General features: G+C 50.4%; 2 protein-coding genes across 2 annotated transcripts; one reads left to right on the top strand and one right to left on the bottom strand.

Annotated features, from left to right (window-relative positions):
- Nucleotides 1–6,073: 6,073 nt before the first annotated feature.
- Nucleotides 6,074–8,629, top strand: EMWEY_00008270 (RNA binding motif-containing protein, putative; the record flags this gene model as incomplete). Its single annotated transcript, XM_013478598.1, has 8 exons — nt 6,074–6,366; nt 6,488–6,600; nt 6,715–6,817; nt 6,993–7,117; nt 7,277–7,320; nt 7,692–7,814; nt 8,081–8,408; nt 8,574–8,629. The coding sequence occupies 8 exons, from the start codon at nt 6,074–6,076 to the stop codon at nt 8,627–8,629; spliced, it is 1,185 nt and encodes a 394-aa protein (XP_013334052.1).
- A 1,260-nt stretch (nt 8,630–9,889) lies between these two features.
- Nucleotides 9,890–17,409, bottom strand: EMWEY_00008260 (alanyl-tRNA synthetase, putative; the record flags this gene model as incomplete). Its single annotated transcript, XM_013478597.1, has 19 exons — nt 9,890–10,147; nt 10,342–10,494; nt 10,808–11,005; nt 11,100–11,207; nt 11,536–11,769; nt 11,937–12,230; nt 12,347–12,541; nt 12,660–12,725; nt 13,042–13,213; nt 13,557–13,776; nt 13,995–14,135; nt 14,367–14,547; nt 14,931–15,058; nt 15,162–15,296; nt 15,410–15,501; nt 15,686–15,784; nt 16,168–16,372; nt 16,690–16,746; nt 17,202–17,409. The coding sequence occupies 19 exons, from the start codon at nt 17,407–17,409 to the stop codon at nt 9,890–9,892; spliced, it is 3,144 nt and encodes a 1,047-aa protein (XP_013334051.1).
- Between the last annotated feature and the right edge of the window lie 2,271 nt (nt 17,410–19,680).

Genomic DNA, 19,680 nt, shown 5'->3' with positions numbered 1-19,680 from the left:
TTGCAGGAGGCAAGGGGCAGCCCGACATTGGATTTAGTAGAGAGAGACAGTAGGGGCGGAAGGAAACCCGCCCATTCGGCAGACAATAGAATATAGGGCGCCTTGCAGGAGGCAAGGGGCAGCCCGACATTGGATTTAGTAGAGAGACAGTAGGGGCAGAAGGAAACCCGCCCATCCGGCTGACGATAGAATATAGGGCGCCTTGCAGGAGGCAAGGGGCAGCCCGACATTGGATCTAGTAGAGAGACAGTAGGGGCGGAAGGAAACCCGCCCATCCGGCTGACGATAGAATATAGGGCGCCTTGCAGGAGGCAAGGGGCAGCCCGACATTGGATTTAGTAGAGAGACAGTAGGGGCGGAAGGAACAGAGGAGCGGGCCACGGGGGAACCGGCGCACCATCTCCAGGGTTGCCCAGCCTTAATTAGAGCCTGGAAGCGGCGCAGACGTAAACCCAGTCAGAATCGAAACGATGTGGAGCAGCCAGTGGAAGATACAAGAGCGGAAGAGGACCAGATGAGGCGAGAGACCGTCAGGGAAGATGAAGACGAAGAACATGCATGCACTACCTGAGTAAGCTACATACGATCTGATATTCCTTCCTGCGTCATAAGCTGCGCCTACTCGGGTATACACTAACGCCCACAAGGCGTGGATAACTAACTCAGGGGGAGTACTAAGTTCCTACAGCTCAACGGTGGACCTGGGCGCTGCACACTTAGGGCAAGCGTGTTGAGGCAACAGAGGACGCGAGGACACAGGTGATAAGTGGGGAATGTCGGATGAGATGACAGGAAACAAGGCTTAGTGACCGGACAGGGATACCTTAGGGACGCCGGAAGACGCCAACAAAATAAACAACAGTGAGAGTTTAAAGTTAGGGACGGCCTGGACAGCTCGCTGTCCTCGCCAGGGTTAATAGTAATTTGGCATTTGTTCGTGCGAGACAGCGCGCGGAGGTGTCTCGGCGGCATGAGGCAGGGCTCGTGCTAGTATTGGTGTAAGGGTTAGCAGAATACGCTGTACGAACCCAAGATGCTACCCTACAGATGGTGGGCGGCACTACGTGCCACAGCAGGCAGAGTCACAATGTGCAGGGAAACTCCGAACGCAATGGACAAGGCGCCAGCGGAGCCCAACGAGCAGGGGGACTGCGGAAGCAAATGGAGGAGGCACCGACAGCATAGCAGGGGAGCTAGCTGCAACGCAAAAGCCACAACAGCAAGAGCAGCCGTAAACAAACAGCAGCCACAAAGAGCAGCAACCGCAGGAGCAGCAGTAAGCAAACAGCAGCAACATGAAGGACCGCAAAGGCAAGCGCAGCCGTAAACAAACAGCAGCCACAGCAAGAGCAGCAACCGCAGGAGCAGCAGTAAGCAAACAGCAGCAACATCAAGAGCCGCAATAGTAAGCGCAGCCGTAAACAAGCAGCAGCCACAAAGAACAGCAACCGCAGGAGCAGCAGTAAGCAAACAGCAACAACGTCAAGAGCCGCAATAGCAAGAGCTGCCGTAAACAAACGGCAACCACAGCGAGAGCAGCAACCGCAAGAGCAGCAGTAAGCAAACAGCAGCAACATCAAGAGCCGCAACAACAAGAGCAGCCGTAAACAAACAGCAGCAACAGCAGAAGCAGCAACCGCAAGAGCAGCAGTAAGCAAACAGCAGCAACGGCAAGAGCAGCAACAGCAGGAGCGGCCAAAGCAAGGCCAGCAACAGCAGAAGCAGCAATGCAAGAGCAGCAACCGCGGAAACAGCAACAGCAAGAGCAGCAACAGCGGATGCAGCAACAGCAAGAACGCAGCAACAGCACGAGCAGCAATAGCAAGAGCGGCAACAGCGGAAACAGCACCAGCAAGAGCGCAGCAACAGCAAGAGCAGCAACAGCGGAAGCTGTAACAGCAAGAGCGCAGCAACAGCACGAGCAGCAATAGCAAGAGCGGCGACAGCGGCAACAGCAACAGCTCAGCCCTCAATTGCTGCAGTTTTGTGTCCTGCTCAGGTACCATGACAGTACCGTGTCCTGGGATTCCTTAGCGCTGCTCACTGACGACTCCTGGATAGATTGGATGTACCACATGGCCCGTTCCACGCACTGCCGGTGGTGGGCCTACTGTCGAAAGTTCCGGAAACTGCGGCTGTACTATGGTTCCTGCAGGCAGTGGTGGAGTCACCTTCTGAGCTGGCACTTGTTTCTCATCCGTTTTAGCCATTTTAGCAGTTGGCTGCACCGGAAGAACACCACGTACGCCGGAGGGAGGCGTCCGCTTCTCTACGTCCTCCTTTTGTGCTGGTTTCTTTGGCGGTGCTCCCTTTTGAGGGTTCCCTTCTGGCAAAAACACTCCACCTTCCGGCAACTGTTCCCCTTCGCCCGCCGCCTCTTCTTGTTTGAGCTTTTCTCTCGCCTGTTTGGTGTGCTCTCTTCTAACTGATACTACTTTTAGTAAAATTAGGATCACCACAAACAAAACAATTAGGTGTTTCTTTGAGACTCGCCGCATTCCATACTGACTATCCGTTTCTTCCGGCTCGAGAGCGAGTTCTCTATTCGATCTAACCATAGTGCTGGGCTGGTATTCGTTCGACACGTCCCATTCTCTGGCGTACCTTGGGAATCTTTCTAGTGCCTCCGATGAGCATGCATTCTGTTGCTTCACGAGCCATAATGCAACAAACAGGAAGAAGCCTTTCGACAGACGAAGAATGTTCCAAGCCTGCTTCTGGTTCTCCATGGTCAGCCTGGCGCCGGCGGCCCCAAAGAACATCCGAAAGAGGAAACTCACGAATCGATAGATGTGAACCTACCCCTCCTATGTGCTGACTGCGTTGGATACGGGCGATTTCCTGGGGAACCAATGTGCTAGGAGAAACACATATACGTAGAAGTGAAAAAACCTTAGCTGAAAAGATGCCAATCGATGGAAAGTGTCATCAGCATGCTCTCCTCACTGACCAGGGAGTCGGCGTAGCATGCTACCAAAGCATCGGGATTCGAGCAATGCTCTACTTCTGGTTCGGCAGAGGCGCTCCACAGGGAAGTCTCCAGATTTACATTAGCATTGATTTCTCGTTAAGAAACTTCTATCATCGAGAAGCTGGTGGAGCCAGCCGTATATTATGTATATCCAGCATGGATAATCATTGAAATTCCCCTATGACAACAGTGTTCTTGGTCCCCCAATCCAATGCTGTTTTCCTGGAAAAAAATAGAGGCGCACAGCAGGTACTACATAGAACACACAAAAAGGAGACCTGATCCGTCATCAATGCAAGCCTGAATGGAAAATATAAGCATTACAATACAAAGCAGAGCACCATAACTGGCCTTTTCCGACTGCTGAAAAAGTCGTATCGCCCGAAGATTTATATAGGGTGAGCAGGAGGCGCTTACCCCAACAGGGTAACGCCGCAAGCACAGTTCAGTTTAATTGTGCACTTATCAAAACCAGCAGTGGTTTTGAAAACTATCTGCCCCGCACAGCTTGTCGATTTGCTAATTGCGCTGACGGAGAAATTTCAAGGGGAAGCTCAATAACCCTGAGTCCCTGAGTACACCCTTCGACTCCCCTGTAAGGGCTGCACCGGACCACCATCGGAGGCAAGGGGCTTACAAGGTGTAATTGAAGGAAGTCCTATTTGTCCACGTCCCTGATATTGAAAGTTTTTACATGTCATACTTTTGATTGCACTTTAGTATTAATGTGCATGGCGGCTTCCACGCCCCACTGGCAGTAATCGGCCCTGCCTATGCAACTGCCTTGCGACTTCGAAGAACATCTGCGAATATACCTACACAAATATGACATACTAGCAATTGTCCCCTTCAAGCACTATTTTAATATCTTCCGGAGCAGTTTTTACTTTCACTGCCGCCTCGATGTTTTCTCGTTTCTTACGGAGCAATTCTATAACACCAATAAGTACAAACCGTGGCTTATCGAATATTTGTGCATTCAAGTCGTTTATGCCTATTTATGTATGAGGCGCTAATTTTCTTGGTTTAACAAGCGTTGCAGATCCAGGTGACAAACCTACTCCTGGGGAGAAACCGATCTTGGTAAGTTGTAGAATACAAACTCAGAATGGAATATATTTAAGTCACGCTTGATGATTTTTTAGACACATGTTATTTTGAGCGGTTTATAAAACAACTTGTGACTAGTTCTGAGTCTTCAGAATTAGTTGCCTATGGAAGCCAACACACAGTTACATCTGGGGCTGAGGCCGTAGAGCACGGAGTCAATACCTATTGAGTTTCACCGACCTACTGCCTGTCTGGTGGCCTATGCAAGTGCATGGGGCCTCTCAACTGCTGCGAAAAGGATAGAGTTCAACGGACAGCCTGCATGGGGACGAAACGAACAATTTCTGAGGTTCAGGCAGCTAATGCCATCTCGAGAAGGAGCTCAGTGGGGTTCTAGTAGGGCCATTTACTGCGAAGGCGCAATTTCTTCGTCCGCTAGCGTACAGAGACAAGCAGAAAAATGAATACAGAAATGTAACAACAGTAATATACCTTAGGTTAGGGCAGTGATGCGCTGCAGTAGAGTCAAAATACTTGCGAGAAGAGTTCGCTAGAACAGCTGACGTCTACTTGGGTTTTCAAGCGCCTTGGACATAGCGGTGCATAGATCTGGGGCTGGTTTGGAGAGGAGGAGGCCAATTCTGGGTTGTTTCAACCCTTCCTGTATAGCGAGGTGTTTGTGAAGCTGATTCTTTCACTTTCTGTTCTGCTAAAGGTAGCTACTTGGGCGCCTAACAAACAAGTACTTGTTGAGGGGCTCGTCGTACCCCACTTGCGGATCAGCCATACAGCAATGTCAAAACAAGGTCTGAAACTACTCTCTCCCATCGAGTTGCATTCCCGCTTACTTACTCTATTGATATTTTATAGGCCTGTATATCATCATTTGGCCCTCGGTACACACTGACACGAATGTGTTTGCTAGGGTACACGCCTGGAGGTTATTTCAGTGCCTACACTACAAACTGGCTCCTCTCAAATCCAGCCACAAGCAAGCCCCTAGCACTGGGGTGTTGTACACGGGACGCTCGGAGGCTGGACTGGAGGCCAGCTGCATCGGGAGTGCTCACCGTCGGTAGATTTGGTATACGCAAGGACTTGAAAGGAGATTGAGCAGCCAGTATCTTCCAGTTTTACAGTTTATACAGTTGCATCGCAAGGTGCATCGGAGGCAAGTGCGAGCAGCAAACCCCACCTTCACAGATGAGTTGCAGCGTGGCCTCTGTCAAGTTGAGAGATAAATTTGTACTTCCATACAGGTTAGCTACTAAGACATAAATCAGTGGTTGGCAAATGCCTACAGCATTACTGCATGTATCAATTTGGGGACTGGTTGTGTTTTAATGCGGGGTTGCCTCGCAGCACCACTTGCAGCAAGCTGCGCCGCAACTCATTGCGAGCCAACTGCTCTCTGAGCTGGCTAAGGCACTTGTACCGCTGCCCCCATGACTCCTGATGCCTGTAAGGGAGGCCACCTGTGCTTAAGGGGCATACATATGGAGTAAACATGGGGTCTCGTGACAGGAAAACTGAGTTGAGGAACAGCAAACTCGGGGCCACAGCTGCAGCCACAAACCCACACATCAGCGCGCAGCATGCACAGCCACGGGCCCCCTGGGGGTGTGGGTTAGGGCTTTAAGAGACAATGGCACTATCTTTGTTTTGTTTAGTTTTTTCCTCACGGGTCACCTCAAAAAGTTATGCGGGGGAAGCATACTCTCCTGGCGTGCACGTAACACAACCACAGGGAGGTGCGGGGTGACGTTGCTACGGATTTCCAGCAAATACTCCTCTTCTTTTTCATATCTCCCTCATTTATAGCGTTTTCCCCAACCCAACTGATAGGTGTCTGCCTTTTTATCCCCAGGCAGCTTCCGTGGGCCCGCGGTTCCAGAGGGGCTTGCATATTGCTGCTTGGGAAACGATAAGCCTAGACCCGAAATTCTCAAGGTCAAGGATTTCGGGTTTAGCTTTCACTCCACATGCCAGCCTGACTTCCCATGGTGTTCTCGAGTGCCCTGAGTTGAGTGTTTAGGGAGTGCTCTTTTAACTATGTATGAAGGATCCGCTTCCCCTCAGGGTGCTGGGGGCAGCGGTAGTGTGCATGAGGGGCAGCAAGGGAGCAATCAGGCAGCCCCCTCTGAGGCCGCACCTGAGCCGAGTGTATGGACACCTGACGGAGCAACAGAGCCTGCAGACCCACCAACAGACCCTGCGAATGCTCCGTCCCCTTCCGCAGGGGGGCAGTCACGGACTGAAGTGGCTGCGCACCCAGAATCCGGAGACAGACAGGTGGAATATGACAGGCATAGGAATGGGAATTCAGAAGACAACAGCGAGCTTCTGTAAGGACAAATCGGTCACCGCAGACGCATGGTGCACTGCGCAATATGCACATGGGGATATGGGGTTCGTGGTTTGGTGTCACGATTGTCGGGCCCCGGTCATTAAAACGTGTGTGTTCAGGAGTTTCTTTGTTGGAGGCCTTCATCCGGAAGTTAGCCGGGAGGAGCTACAAGAGTATCTTTCAGGGTTTGTCACAGTAGATGATATTGACATCAAGATGGATGCCGCTACAGGTACGATGGTACGATGATTTTCGGGGTTTGCAGCTTAGGGATTTAGGCCAGTTTTGTGATATTTCCTGACTGGATCCGTGATATGCGTATGTTTTGCTGATTTTGATTGCTCAGGGAAGAATAGGGGATATGCTTTTATATCGGTTCGTCCGCCTGCGAACACAGAAGCTTTCTTAAGCGCAAAACACGTCATCAGGGACAGACAAGTGGATATTAGGTAATAAAAATATGGGAAGGGACCTGTATTTTGACACTGTTATATGGCTGAAATCCAGGCCAGCTGCCACTGGCATTAATACATTTCAGACCGTGTAGTTGCGTGCTGCTGTTGTGTGACCGGTGGCTTGGGCCGTGCAAATTTAGGATTATTTACTTTGTGACTTGTGAAATAGGGAATTAACCAGCAAGCCGGCTCCAGAGAGGCAGCCGGAACGGGTGCCTGAGAGGCGCCTGAGCTGCAGCAGTGCGAACAGGCACAAAATATTCATAGGAGGCATTACCTCCTCTATCACGGAAGGTACGTTATGAATCCCATAGCATACAGCCATTCGAAAAATCTAGCTAATATATACAGGGGTTGCAGAACTGATAACCTTGATTCATTGGGAAGGCGCTTCGGATCACCAGAAAGGTTGACAGATGCCAGGAGTGGGTTTCTTGTGTGTTTCTCCCGCAGAAATTTTGCAGCAACACTTCGAGCAATTCGGGTCCATTGAGAAAGTCAGAAACTTCTTCCCATTTCTCCTTTTGTATCAGTTGCATCTCTTCATTTTTGCGGACCCCTTCAGCGCGGCCTGATTAGCGGGTGTTTCTGTACTTTTTAGTCTGGTTTTGCTTCTAGGTTCTCTTGCTTTTCGCTGCAGATGGTTTCTATGGGGTCCTGCATCTCTCTGCCTTGTAGTGCGCCGTTTCCGCTGCCCTGATTCTGATATTTAGGTGGCTGCTGTGAGTAGCAGTGTATGTCGTTTGGGTGTTCATATAGTTGCCGATCCTGGGAATGTTTGTGTAGTAGAATGCATGTTTGGTTGTCTCATTGGTAGTCCAGTGGTCTACGAAGATCACGGTAAGCTCATGTCGGTGTTTGCATACAGGCAACCATAATACGGGACGGCTCCGGAAAGAGTAGAGGATTTGGCTTCGTGCAGTTCACCTCCGTGGATTCGGTTGCTATCGCCGTTGGCGCTTCACCTCACCAACTAGACGCTGATAATAGAGTGCGCTTGGATAAAATTACTGCATATAAATGCTAGTGAATGTAATGTGTAGACGTATATGCATGCATGCACGTGAGTAATTACTTTTGGCTTTTTGCAAGGTGCTTGCTGTCGTTTGATGCTGTTCGAAGAATTGTAAGGTGAATGCATGCTTGTTGAAATCTTCTATTATTTGTTTTTCTATCTGTGCGAGGGGAAGTTGGCGCGAGTGAACTGTTCTCCACTCTTGCATGCATGCTCACGTGTATTTGTGGTGCATCCTGTAGGTGGATGCTCAACCAGCCCAAGACAGAGGTGCTCGTAGGCTGCCGGGAGGCCGCTACGCTACCTCACCGTACTACGAGCAGGGTTACTACAACTACGGAAACTATGGGGGCGGGGCGGGGCCATACGGTTATCACGCTGCAGCCGCTGCTGCTTATTCGCCCATGTACACCCCTAATCCCTACGGGGCTTACGGGAACTATGGAGGTTATTATGGGGGAGGCTACGGAGACGCTTACGGATGCGCCGAAGGTGGCTACGGGGCTGTCAGAAGAGGTGAGATTGAGTCGCTGCCGTTTCTTGTCTGTGGAGCAGCGGTATCCCCGAAGTGTACGTGCATATGCATTGATGTATGTCGTATGCAGAATTGAACTGTGTTGCATACTTCGCGTAGGTATGTGGCAGAACAGATTGTAGTTAACCGCAATTTCCTTCGAATACCAGGGGCGTCCCAGAACCAAGTAGTTTGTTGCTTTGTTTCTCCCGGTTTCGTAGGGGATGAGGGACAGCCTGGAGGGGCATCCCGCTCAGCCCGAGGTGCTCCATACTGACAGCTGAAGTTTGGGCTCAGGGGAGCCCCTTGAAGAAGTGGAAAAATGTTGTATGGAGAGACTGCGGGAGGAATCGAACATCGATATGGCGTACAAGTGGCGTAATAGCCATGCGTGGCATACGCGGGGGAGCACATGGTCGGCATATGCACATGGCGTATTTGTTGGGGTGTTGTATTTTCGGTGCCCTTGGGGGGCTGTTAACACTGCAAATGCCGGAGTGATATTATTTACATGCGCTAATGTTCAGTTCTATGTGTGGAGATTTTAGAAATATACCAATGAATCTGCATGCATATTCCAGGGATACCTTCGCTCCGCGGTCAAGGGGGCCTGCGGGCATTTAATATTCTGCAGCTTTGCACCCGCAGCATGTGCAGCAACAGAAATGCAAGTGTGGCTGGATTCGCGCCGTTTGCGGCTGCAGCGGCGACTTGCGGCGCGACTCAGCTGCGTTCCCCGACTCTGAACAATTCGAGGTTTGTTTCCTTAAAGAGCAGTTCTCTTTTTTTAGAGCGCCATCACCTTGGGACTGGGAGCTCTCCCCCCCTCGCACCGCCCTCCCCAAACAAGACGATACACCTTCCGTGTTTCATTCGGTGCACGAATATGTTTCTTCGTCGCAAATCACTGCCCTGCTCTCGCACACAAACCTTTGCATGTAGGCGTGAGGATTGCGCTTCATGTTGCGCATTTGAACTTAGAATTGCCCTGGGTGGGGCCCAACCTCTCTTAGCGTGCATCAAGGAGTAAAGACACCCTGAAATGTAGATTAGCTCTCCAGTGCAGTGCTTTTGCAAGTCTAATGTGGTGGGCCTTCACCGCATGCAAAGGCCCACCCATGGTTGTGCGTCTACAAATGCATTCTTTAAAACCATTTAGACAGTGTTGGTTGCCTTGCTGGAAAACTTTCACGGCAAGGGTAAACGTAAGTGCCTCGGGCTGCGCTGCAGCGTCAGTTAAGAGCACGCAATCTGGGAACCGAACGCGTGAGCAAGGGAGGCCCCCACGCAAGCAGGGATACAGAGGCAACTGCCGTCACTGGCATGTTTTGCAACCAGCAGCTCTGAAAGGGCCTAATGTGTAGACCTCGTGCTAAACAACATACTAATGACTGCCAATGAGCATACTTCAGTAGAGACGGCCAATGAACATTCTTCTGTACACATTCGACAGGCACCCTTCTACGGAGGGATATGGGTAGGCACGTAAGCAATGTGCATGGTGGCTGCACGTGCTTTTAATTCTGTAGACCGCCAGCTACTGCAATGCGGCCTCAGCGAATGCGACGGCAGCAGTGATCGCTCGCTTCAAACCGTTTACAGTTCCGTCCTTGGCTGCCCCGACGCTCCTCTCCTTGCCACCTCCCTTGCCACCTAACTCCTTCAGTGCCTCGTTCAGCCACTTAGAAGACTCTAAAGGGGAACCCTTTGGACTGAAAGAAATGCATGAAGTACCCCGACTTTCTAGACCCGTAAGCACCAGAAACGGCAGTGAAGGAGCAGCTGCCTGCAGGGCCTGAAGCAAGAAAAGTAAGTAATCGGGCAATAAAATCCGCAAAAAATTCTGGAACTCCAAGACTCCGGCAGTACAACACAAGCCAAACAAGCAAAACGGTAAACACCCACATGGACTGCTCCACATGTAAGCTTGGATCGGGAGGTGGGCGTCTGTAGATACGCAGATGCACTCAGATTACCAAAATATCTCACCTTTGCCGCTTCATCCAAAGCCTTCCCGTCTCCCTGCAGTTGCGTCAGATTCAAGACAACGAACTTTTTACCTTTCGCCGCGCTCGCTGCTTCCTGCCCCAGGACCTTCCCCACTCTCAACAGTTCCTTAGCACGGAACTTGCTCAATTCCAACTACCGGAAGGCCACCCACACAGAGCAAAAACGAACTAAACAGATAGGCGAACAAGAATTGATGCAAAAACCATACTTGAGAATAAGTGGGTACACAAGGGGACCCGAGGAGAACAACGCTCTGGAAAGTTCCATAATGAGCAAGTGATCCTTCTTCAGCCAAGCTACACCAATTAATTCTGCTTGCAGAAAACCAAGAATCCTCTCCATACACTAATTGCAATGCAGAAGGACAGTGCTTATTTAGTGCCTGGGTATGTGTGTCAACTTCCAGCCGCCCCCCAGTAGCAAGACAACAAGCACATAGTCTCACCCCAAGTTTCTGCTTATGCTCGAGCTCCGCCAGCAAACGTCGTCTGCTCAACAGAGGAATAGTTTTGTTGCTTTCCACGAAAGACTTCGCCTGTTGCACTTCCTTCTCGAAGAAAGGGAATGTCGGGGAAGCGGATTCTAAGTTCGCCAGTGACAGCTGCGCATACACTCCATACGCCAGAACCCAAATTATGGTTCCCTAAAAAACCAACGGGAGAAGGCAGTACAACATAATGCGGCATGTGCCCGGCTGCACAGAAAAAGAAGCTCGCAGTTCAAAGTCCTTAACTTACGCAGACGTCTCTAAGTTCACTACGAGCACTAACAGCGGCCTCGCCAGCTACTGCAACGATTCTTCGGATTCCCTTTGCTATGCTCTCCTCCGATATCACAACAAAATCCTGCGAATGAAACGATGCATCCAGCCGAAGCATCCCCACACTCAGGATCCACACACCGAAGTTTTGGATGCGCATGCGAACGAGCACGGATCCCCCCAATGTAAGATAGTGGACCACAAAAGTATATGCGATTCACAACACAATCGTGCACATGAGTGATCATATGTGCATTCAGGCACAATTCCGCGCATCGGTGAAAACCTGCACACTATATTATTCGTAACCATTTGAACATTGGCCGGTAAACGCACACACTAAAGGTGCCAAGGTGCACATGGTTCTACCAGTTTTCCCAGATGCCTCATTTATAGAAATTCATGCAAATTACCTCAAGTTGCGAAGCGTTGCTGAGGTGAGTACCTCCGCAAAGTTCAACACTGGCGTTGATTTTGTCAGCCCCCTGTGTTTCCTGTATTGTCTTGAGTTCCTTCGTGTCCGGACCAATGCTCACAACTCTCACTGGATCCGGATACACCTCACCAAAAACCGCGCACAAGGCGGGAAGCTCCATGGCTGTCTTCAAAGGCAGTACAGCAGTATTGACAGGCAAAGATGATGCAATCTGAGACGTCATTAAAAATAACCACAAAAACAAGGCACAAGTAGGCACAGATCAAACACCAATGCCACCTGTTTGTTCCCTTGCTTGCTCCTAAGGCCCTCATAGCCACAAATGTCGTGATCTTTCGACAAAGTCGCTTAGCTTCAGTGTCTGCAGAGTTGAGTTACCGCTCTCTGAACGTATAGTTCAATAGCTTCAATCTGTTGGTTTGTTAAAGGGGCATCCCAATCGAAGTCAAACCTCAGTCTCCTCTCCTCAACAAGAGACCCTTTTTGCTTGATAGTCCGCCTTTCTGTCTCTGTGTCATTGTCTTCAGTCCCCTTTCCTGTTTCCTTCTTGCTGTTGTCCCTATCCAGCAAAACGTGCCGAAGACCCGCCGCCAAAAGGTGAGTGCCCGTGTGGTGTTGCGCAAGACCAAGACGACGCGCGTAGTTCACTCGAGGTGTAAGCAAATCCCCAACCTGCGAAACAACAATTTCACCGCGTTGTGACACAAGAAGTTCTAATATTGAGGTGAAAGCAAATGATCATTTGCAGACCCAAGCTCCAGTCGTCCAGATTAAAATTTCAGAGTTACCTTGAGGGAGGCTCCCCCGAACAAAGTTCCGACATGAAGCACGTAGCTGCCACTCTTCTGCGTATCTCTGACTCTGAAATGATGCCCATTAATTTCGAGGAAGCCCTCGTCTCCCAACTGTCCACCCTGCTCCGCGTAGAAAGGAGTTTTATCTAGCACTAGAGCTATGACAGTACCGTCCTCAGAAACAGTGTCCTGAGCAAACAAGAGAGCACAGGAGGGCACTTACAAGAATACTACCCATTGCACAATAACGAGTGAAGTGCGGGAGCATGCTTCCACAAATACTCTGAAACCCTAAATTAACACTTACAATGAAGTTCGTTCCGTTCCAAATGGCTTGGAGCTTGCAGGTGCACGGCGGCGTTGTTTCGGACTCCTGCGGCAGCGCACAACACAGTAGGCCCGAATGAAGCAGTCCGATGTTGAAGCACTTCGCACATACACTATATCCTTGCACTTCTGAGGTAGTACACCGGATAATTCTCAGCACTAGCGGCAGTCGGCCGACAGAAAGTTATCGTATTTAAACGCATATATAATCAAGGTGGTAGCTGGAACCGCAGTGGCTGAGTCGTGGTAGGTGTTTTTGCATGCACATATATTGCTGGGTGCTTCCCGTTTCTGCATGTATTGTTCCTATACAGCCATACATATAAACGCAAGGATGGGGTACTACGTGTGATGCTACATACTGGGTTGTATGGTCGTTGCGCGATGTTCCAATGGTACTTGTACGAATCATCAGTTGGAGGGAGTCCCTGTTGCTCAAGCTTGTGATGCTGGTCTGGAGGCAGGCGGCAAACAGATTCCCCCCCACTCGCCTTGAATGATACGTTTTCGGAGGCAGCACGATGTTCCTCGAATCTGCATCGCAAGGCAAAGGCGCAGCGGCCGGAAAGCGGCTGCTACAGCAAAGCCTAAGCACATAGCGGAGTGTCGAACCTAAAAGCGGAGAGTATCACGGGGCAGACAAATGATGTTTTGGTGTGTACAAGCAAGAAAACACCCATCACGGCAGACACCTAAAACGAGTAAAGTCCAACACCCTTGCTGCCTCCCTCAGTGGCCCTTCATTTGCGGATAAGCCGTCCATAAGCAGGCAGTTCAGTATCGCGTCAAAATACAGGTGCAACATGGGACCACAGCCTTGAATGATTTTATGTGCAGATTCAGCACTGTCCCCCTTCGCTTTCCTGTGTTTACTGACTTCTTGTTGAATTCTTCCACGTCTACCTCTCGGCCCTCTTCTTCCGCCATAAGTTGTGTTAGGTCAAGAGGGAATCCATAAGTTGTGTACAGCGTAAACGCCTCTGAGCCGGGAAACATGCCACGTGGGGCAAGGGATGCCACGACCTTCTTGAAACGATCCACCCCCTTCGCAAGCAAGCGCCCGTAGCACACAAAATATCTGGCAACCGTGTTCACAGCTGCTACACTCCACAATAAAGGTGATGAACTCAAAAGCAGCGAGGCAAATAAGACGTTACCGCCGGCAGCAAGGCGGCGGCAACTGCAGCGCAAGCGGGAAGTGCCCTAGAGGTAGCTTTTGCATGTGCAACGAATGCTACTTGACACAATGGAGACCACAAAGGCATTCCCCTCAATGCGCTTGCCACTCTACAGCTTAATGCTTGGGGCTGGAGACCTGCCTTGTCAAGAGTTTTCGTAAATTGTTGTTCTTCTTTAAGCAGCACGGATTGAACGCGCTCCTGAGACCTTAGCAGCTCGGGGAACACTGAGCCAAGAGAGGAGCAAACGCAGGAGGCCAGCTTAGGGAAGCTCCCGTCTGCGCCACCCACAAGAGCCAAACTTAGTGGTACCTCACCGAATGGCAAGAGTGACCGAGACACAGACAGACACACTGAGATTCAAGTGGTGAAGGGAGCTATGCGGTTGACACTGGGCTGGGAAGCAAGTGAAATCAGGAGAGGGAGGCAATGAAAAACAAACTGGCTGCCAACTGCAAGTGAGGTACTAGTACGTGAAAGGACTTAATTTGTCCCATGTGCGGTCTCACCGGGCAACTGAAGAGTCTGTTTAGAAAACCTGACCGCCCGCCTGAGGATTCTTCTCAAAACATAGCCTCTCCCTTCGTTAGAGGGCTCGGCTCCGTCAGTGATAGCTACCGTGAGACAGCGTATATGGTCAGCCAGTACCCGGTAGGCAGTGTCAATCTTGTTCTTGTCCTCCTCGCCAACCTTAAGGACGAAAACAGCCAGGAAACCGCACGCCCACAATCGGTCAGGTGTATGCCTTCGCTTGCCATTGCTAACGGCACTTGTGGGGAGGCAGCGCATACACATAAGAATACTATTCGCTTCCTCCAAAAGCACACGCATCATTCCGGTGGGAGCAGAAGAGCACATGTGCACTCTCGCAACGTTCCCAGTGGACGGAGAGGTTATCAAAGATCATGTATACTCGTACCTCACGCCACTGATACAAAATAACAACACACGAAGGACTAAATGTGCAGATGTGGCTGAACCTGAGGTGAATAATGGTCCGCCACGACTCGCATGCGATGTGGGGCGAATGTTATACAGATGAAGACTGTGGAGAAAATTGAGAAACCACCCACCTTTCCCTGATACTTTGGAAGTTTAGTGTTGAAAGAATGGATGCGCTCAAAAATAGGTTGGAAGAGGTCCGTGTCATAGTTGGACTTCTTGTTCTGCAAAACCGAGACGAGACGCTCCAAGCCCATACCTGCGCTCTCCACACATAATACAACGCTGGATAATTGAGCAAGTCCACAGGCACGGGTAAAGCAAATAACTCAAAATAATAGTAACACACGCAGTTAACGGACCTGTATCAACGCATGGGGCTGGAAGAGGAGTCAGCGTTTGAGCGTTTTCCCTGTTAAACTGCATGAACACCAAGTTCCATATCTCCAGCACGGAGGGGTCGTCCATATTTACAAGACTCGCAGCGTTCCGGCCTCCTGGTATTCACATACAAAAACGAGATCCGTTCAACGTTTCACATGCTGTAGTTCACTAGTATGCGCTTTCAGTGGGCCGGGTGGCACTACAGGTCCCGTGACTTATGGCTCACCGATTCTATCGAAGTGAATTTCGGTGCATGGCCCACATGGGCCTACGTCCGCCATTTCCCAGAAGTTTTCTTTCGCTCCGAATGGCAGAACACTGAGTTAACAAGTCCGGCACATATTAAACGGCAAAGTAAAGCTGCAAGAGGTGATGCACACCACCAAACGCGGCAACACACACAAGGCAATAAGCCTTTAAGTCAGCACATGTGCGCCAAACATTGTGGAGCCTTCAGCAAAAAAACCTCCCCAACAACTCCCGATCCTATTACGCAACTCACCGATCCTCGGGGAGATATTTTAGCCAAAATTGCTTCGCCTCCAAATCCGGAGGACAGTTGGGGAACTTTGAGTCGCCCCCAAAGTACGTCGCGTAAAGTCTACAGTACACAGCGAACCCCCACACCGAAGAATTAAAGAGACTGTGACGGTGCAGCGGAGCAGCGCGGGGTGGGCGCAAGCAAACGCAGATATCACGACTCTACGAGGCACCAAGGGGGCCGTCCAAGTGCATAGACAGGCACTATCTGAATCCAAGATACTGCAAATATATCTTGATGCGCCAGCAAGATACGTCCAAAAGCAATGCAGCTGTCTGGTGGTTCCGTGGGGCGTGGAGGAAAATCTGCCCCCTGCTACTGGTTCCCTTCGAAGCCCCTCTACCTGCTTTCCTGTCTCCGCGCGCGAAATGCCTCCCGCTCGGAGGTCAGGGTGTGCAGTGCTGGCCAATACATCGACTCAAACGCTGACGTGCCTAGCTCACCTGTCTTTAGGAAGTTTGTACACCTCGGTGAGGAGCTGCCATGCCCAATCGATGGCCTCCTCCTTAAAATAATCGCCAAAGCTCCAGTTGCCGAGCATCTCAAAGAACGTATGGTGGTACTCGTCCTTGCCCACGTCTTCCAGGTCGTTGTGCTTTCCTCCTGCCCTGATGCACTTTTGAGTGTCCACCACACGGCGCAACCTCCCTGCAAGCAAAACGAAAAATAATTTCATCTGACCCACCGTCCAGCCTACAACTAGCACGGCCACTATCTTACCGTCAGAAACAAACCAGCCGTCAACAAAAACAAACAGCACATGCGAAATCAGCGTATGCGTGGCTCTCTCCGCAAGCAACGAAGCAGCAGTTTAGGGAGAAAAAACAGAAGTCCACAGAATCAAAAGCGACATAGACAGGTAATCATGATCACGCGCAATGGCATGTGCACCTGCACAGTGGTGAAACCACGGTGATAATTTAGGTCCTGCACATACAGTGTATGGCCTTATCTCTACCTCTCACCGAGTGGGGAGTTCTTGTCCACCTGTCCCAAGAAGATCGGCTTGAATTGGTTCATGCCTGCAAAGGAAGATAAGGAGATCTCAAAGACAAATACGCATGTGCGCCCTTAACCCTACCCTGTCATTCATACGACAGAGGGACAGTATACGAACTGACAGGGACAGAACAGACATCGGCTCGTGCAAAAAATACACGAGAGGACGCTTTAGTCTAAAACACTCCTTCAGGGAAACTCGGAAAAACACCAGCTACGTGCCCAACTACGACACAAGGGCATGAAACCGGCGCGAGTAACAAAAGGACAACTCAGAAGAACAGCTGCGTGTGCGCATTCATATGGCGGCATGCATGTCCACGTCAGTGCGAAAGTGCCTTTACCATTGCTTACGTGTATGTGGTACAGGAACGACCGGTGGCACAACAACTTCTCTACACAACCAAACGCTGCAAATGGTTGTGGCTTTGCGGCACCAGGAGCAGCCAAAAAATGCAAAGGCGAACCACTATCGTACCAGCGTTGATGAACAGCAGGGTATTGTCCCCATGGGGAACCACCGGGGATGAAGGGTATCTCTTGTGCTTCACATGCTCAAAGAAAGCAATGTACAACTCCCGCACATCTGCAGACGGCCACCCGTTCTGTCGCGCGCGCTCCACCATCTCCTGCAGCTGCTCCATTTGCAGAACTCCATTGCTGAGGTTTGACTGGGGCGCTGCCATTTTCGCTTCGCGTTGCTGAGTCGAGGTGCCCAAGTGAATGCGACGCCCCCTGTCTTCGCTTAAAAGAAGCAAACGATTGCCACGCTTGCACCGGAACTGCGTAAAAGACTGACAACAGTAGCCCCACGGATGGCTGAGCTGATTCGTTTCAGACGCCCACACCTTCGCAGAGCTGAGGAACGACAAACCCGCAGACGAACGGGTTGTGGGCGCGCAATGTGTAAGTACAGAAGAGGCGCAAGATAGACGTAATGAAGGCAAAGCCACGAACAAGGCGCTAACCGCTAGGAACTTCTGCATCAATAGCAAAGTTACACACAAGCTTCCAAGCAGGGAACCCCACTATGCCGACTATGGGGTTCGTCAAGTGTCACGAAATGCCGTAGGTCTGTCCAGAACTCCGAAAAGATCAGACAAGCGGCAGAGGAAACAATGATTTAAAGAAAAAGCTACTGAGTCCGTCAAAAGCGTTTGCTTGGGGCCAGTGCTCGCAAGGCACAGACGCAAGTGTGTGGGGCTTTGTGAGCCTGTGGCGCCGGGGCGCCACAGCGCTTGCTGAGAAGTTCAAGTCTGTTTGTATAAAGAACCCCCACCGCCCTAGGAAAAAGCGATTCACCATTTATAGTGTGTTGAAAATCCTAGACAAAGGTCCTCAGAGTCTGCACTAGTCCAGGGATTATTTGCGTGCATGCAATGTCTTGCGAGGTCTGTCAGATGCTCGTTGAAGCTAGGTGCTTGAATGGTGTAGAGCAACTGCCATCTACGTTCTTAATATCTTGTCTAGTGGGTCAATAATTTCCTAAGAAGGGATCTGGGGTATGCCTGCGCATGGTTTTGCCTCACCGTGTCTCGAACACGGAACATGCACCTGACGCCTCTTATCCTCACCAGCCCCGAGAACATCTGTGTGCACGTCTCTTGAGGATTGCAGTGTAGGTCAGTTGCTTTCAAGGGACTCGTACTGCTTTTTCGTCTGTGTAAAACTGAAGAGTCTTGCCACTTCGGTGGAGGCTGCGCCCTAAGTGTTAACAGATGTCTACGGTGATTGCGCATACAGACATGCGGGCTTGTTTCTGCCTGCATAGGAAGTTCCCTTACCCCATGGCACACCATCTCCTCTCCAAAGGAGCCCTGCCCTGTTACGCGAGGCCTGGATTATCGAACCACTGTCGCAAGCTGCAGTGGAGTGAACTTGCTAAAGAGACCCGTAAAAGTGACTGAACATCCACAGTTGCCAGGTTGTCTAGACACAGTTGCTCAAACATCTGCAAAGGCCGAAAAGGATGAGGCAATTTAGCTTAGATGTGCAGTGTTGGCCAGTCTGTTGGCAGTGTCAGCATAAGGACTTTCTCAGCTCGAGAGAACAAACAATTCGCAAGAGGAAGCTCTCAACAAGTGTCTGCTGTGTTTGTGTGTACAGTAAGAGGGGGATTTTTGTGTTTGTGTGTTGGACAGTTCTGCATTTTGAGTTGAGAATGATCGTTGTAGCAAGGAGCTGGCACCCTCGCCAAGTTCAACTAAGTCACTCTTCGCTCTCCACGTGGAGTAAAAGGCTCCTACAGCGACTGTGATTCGTGAAGAATGCATTCGCCTTCGCCGCCCTTTCAGATATGAATGCGAGCGCGCTGCAAGGGTCGTTCAGGGGTAAACTGCTTCAATATATCCATATTGTTGCCACTAGAGAGCACCAAAAGAACTACAGTGACTCTCGGGGCCTTGCTATTAAATGGTGACGCACGGCAATTGTTGCTGTACATAAGCAAGGGTACTGTTCCAAAAGTTCACCCCGACTATCCAAACACTCTGATAACCGATGAAATGCAGGTTTACTCGTTCACCACACCCATTATCCCCCATCACCGGAACCTGGTAGAATGGTGTACAATGGGGCTGAGGAAGCTTAAGCCAAGGACTCTATCGATAGTGTTCTGTATCGAGAGATATACGGCACTGGTGGACGGGATTTCAATGGTGGATTCGGAATCTCTTTATCAATAATTCACTACAGCCCTCTTCCTCGAAGGAGAGCTATTAGTAACTGACTGAACTGACAGAGCAAAGGGTTGGCAACGCAGATCTCGTTTAGCACTGACACACCAACAAAGAGGGAAAAAAGCACTATTCCTACTTTCCCAGTTGAGCAGAAGGGAAGCGGCTTCAGTATTGATGCAAGGGATGTTGTGACTGAGAGTTCCAACCCCACCCCGGAAAGTACGAGTTGCTAACGCTACTTGGCAGAAGTTTTGAAGTGCATTTGATATCTGGAGGTAC

This window comes from Eimeria maxima, genomic scaffold (assembly GCF_000499605.1).
Source record: "Eimeria maxima Weybridge genomic scaffold, Emw_scaff51, whole genome shotgun sequence".
Taxonomy (NCBI): domain Eukaryota; phylum Apicomplexa; class Conoidasida; order Eucoccidiorida; family Eimeriidae; genus Eimeria; species Eimeria maxima.
The sequence above is the reverse complement of the archived record's forward strand: the minus strand, read 5'-3'. Positions and strand labels throughout refer to the sequence as shown.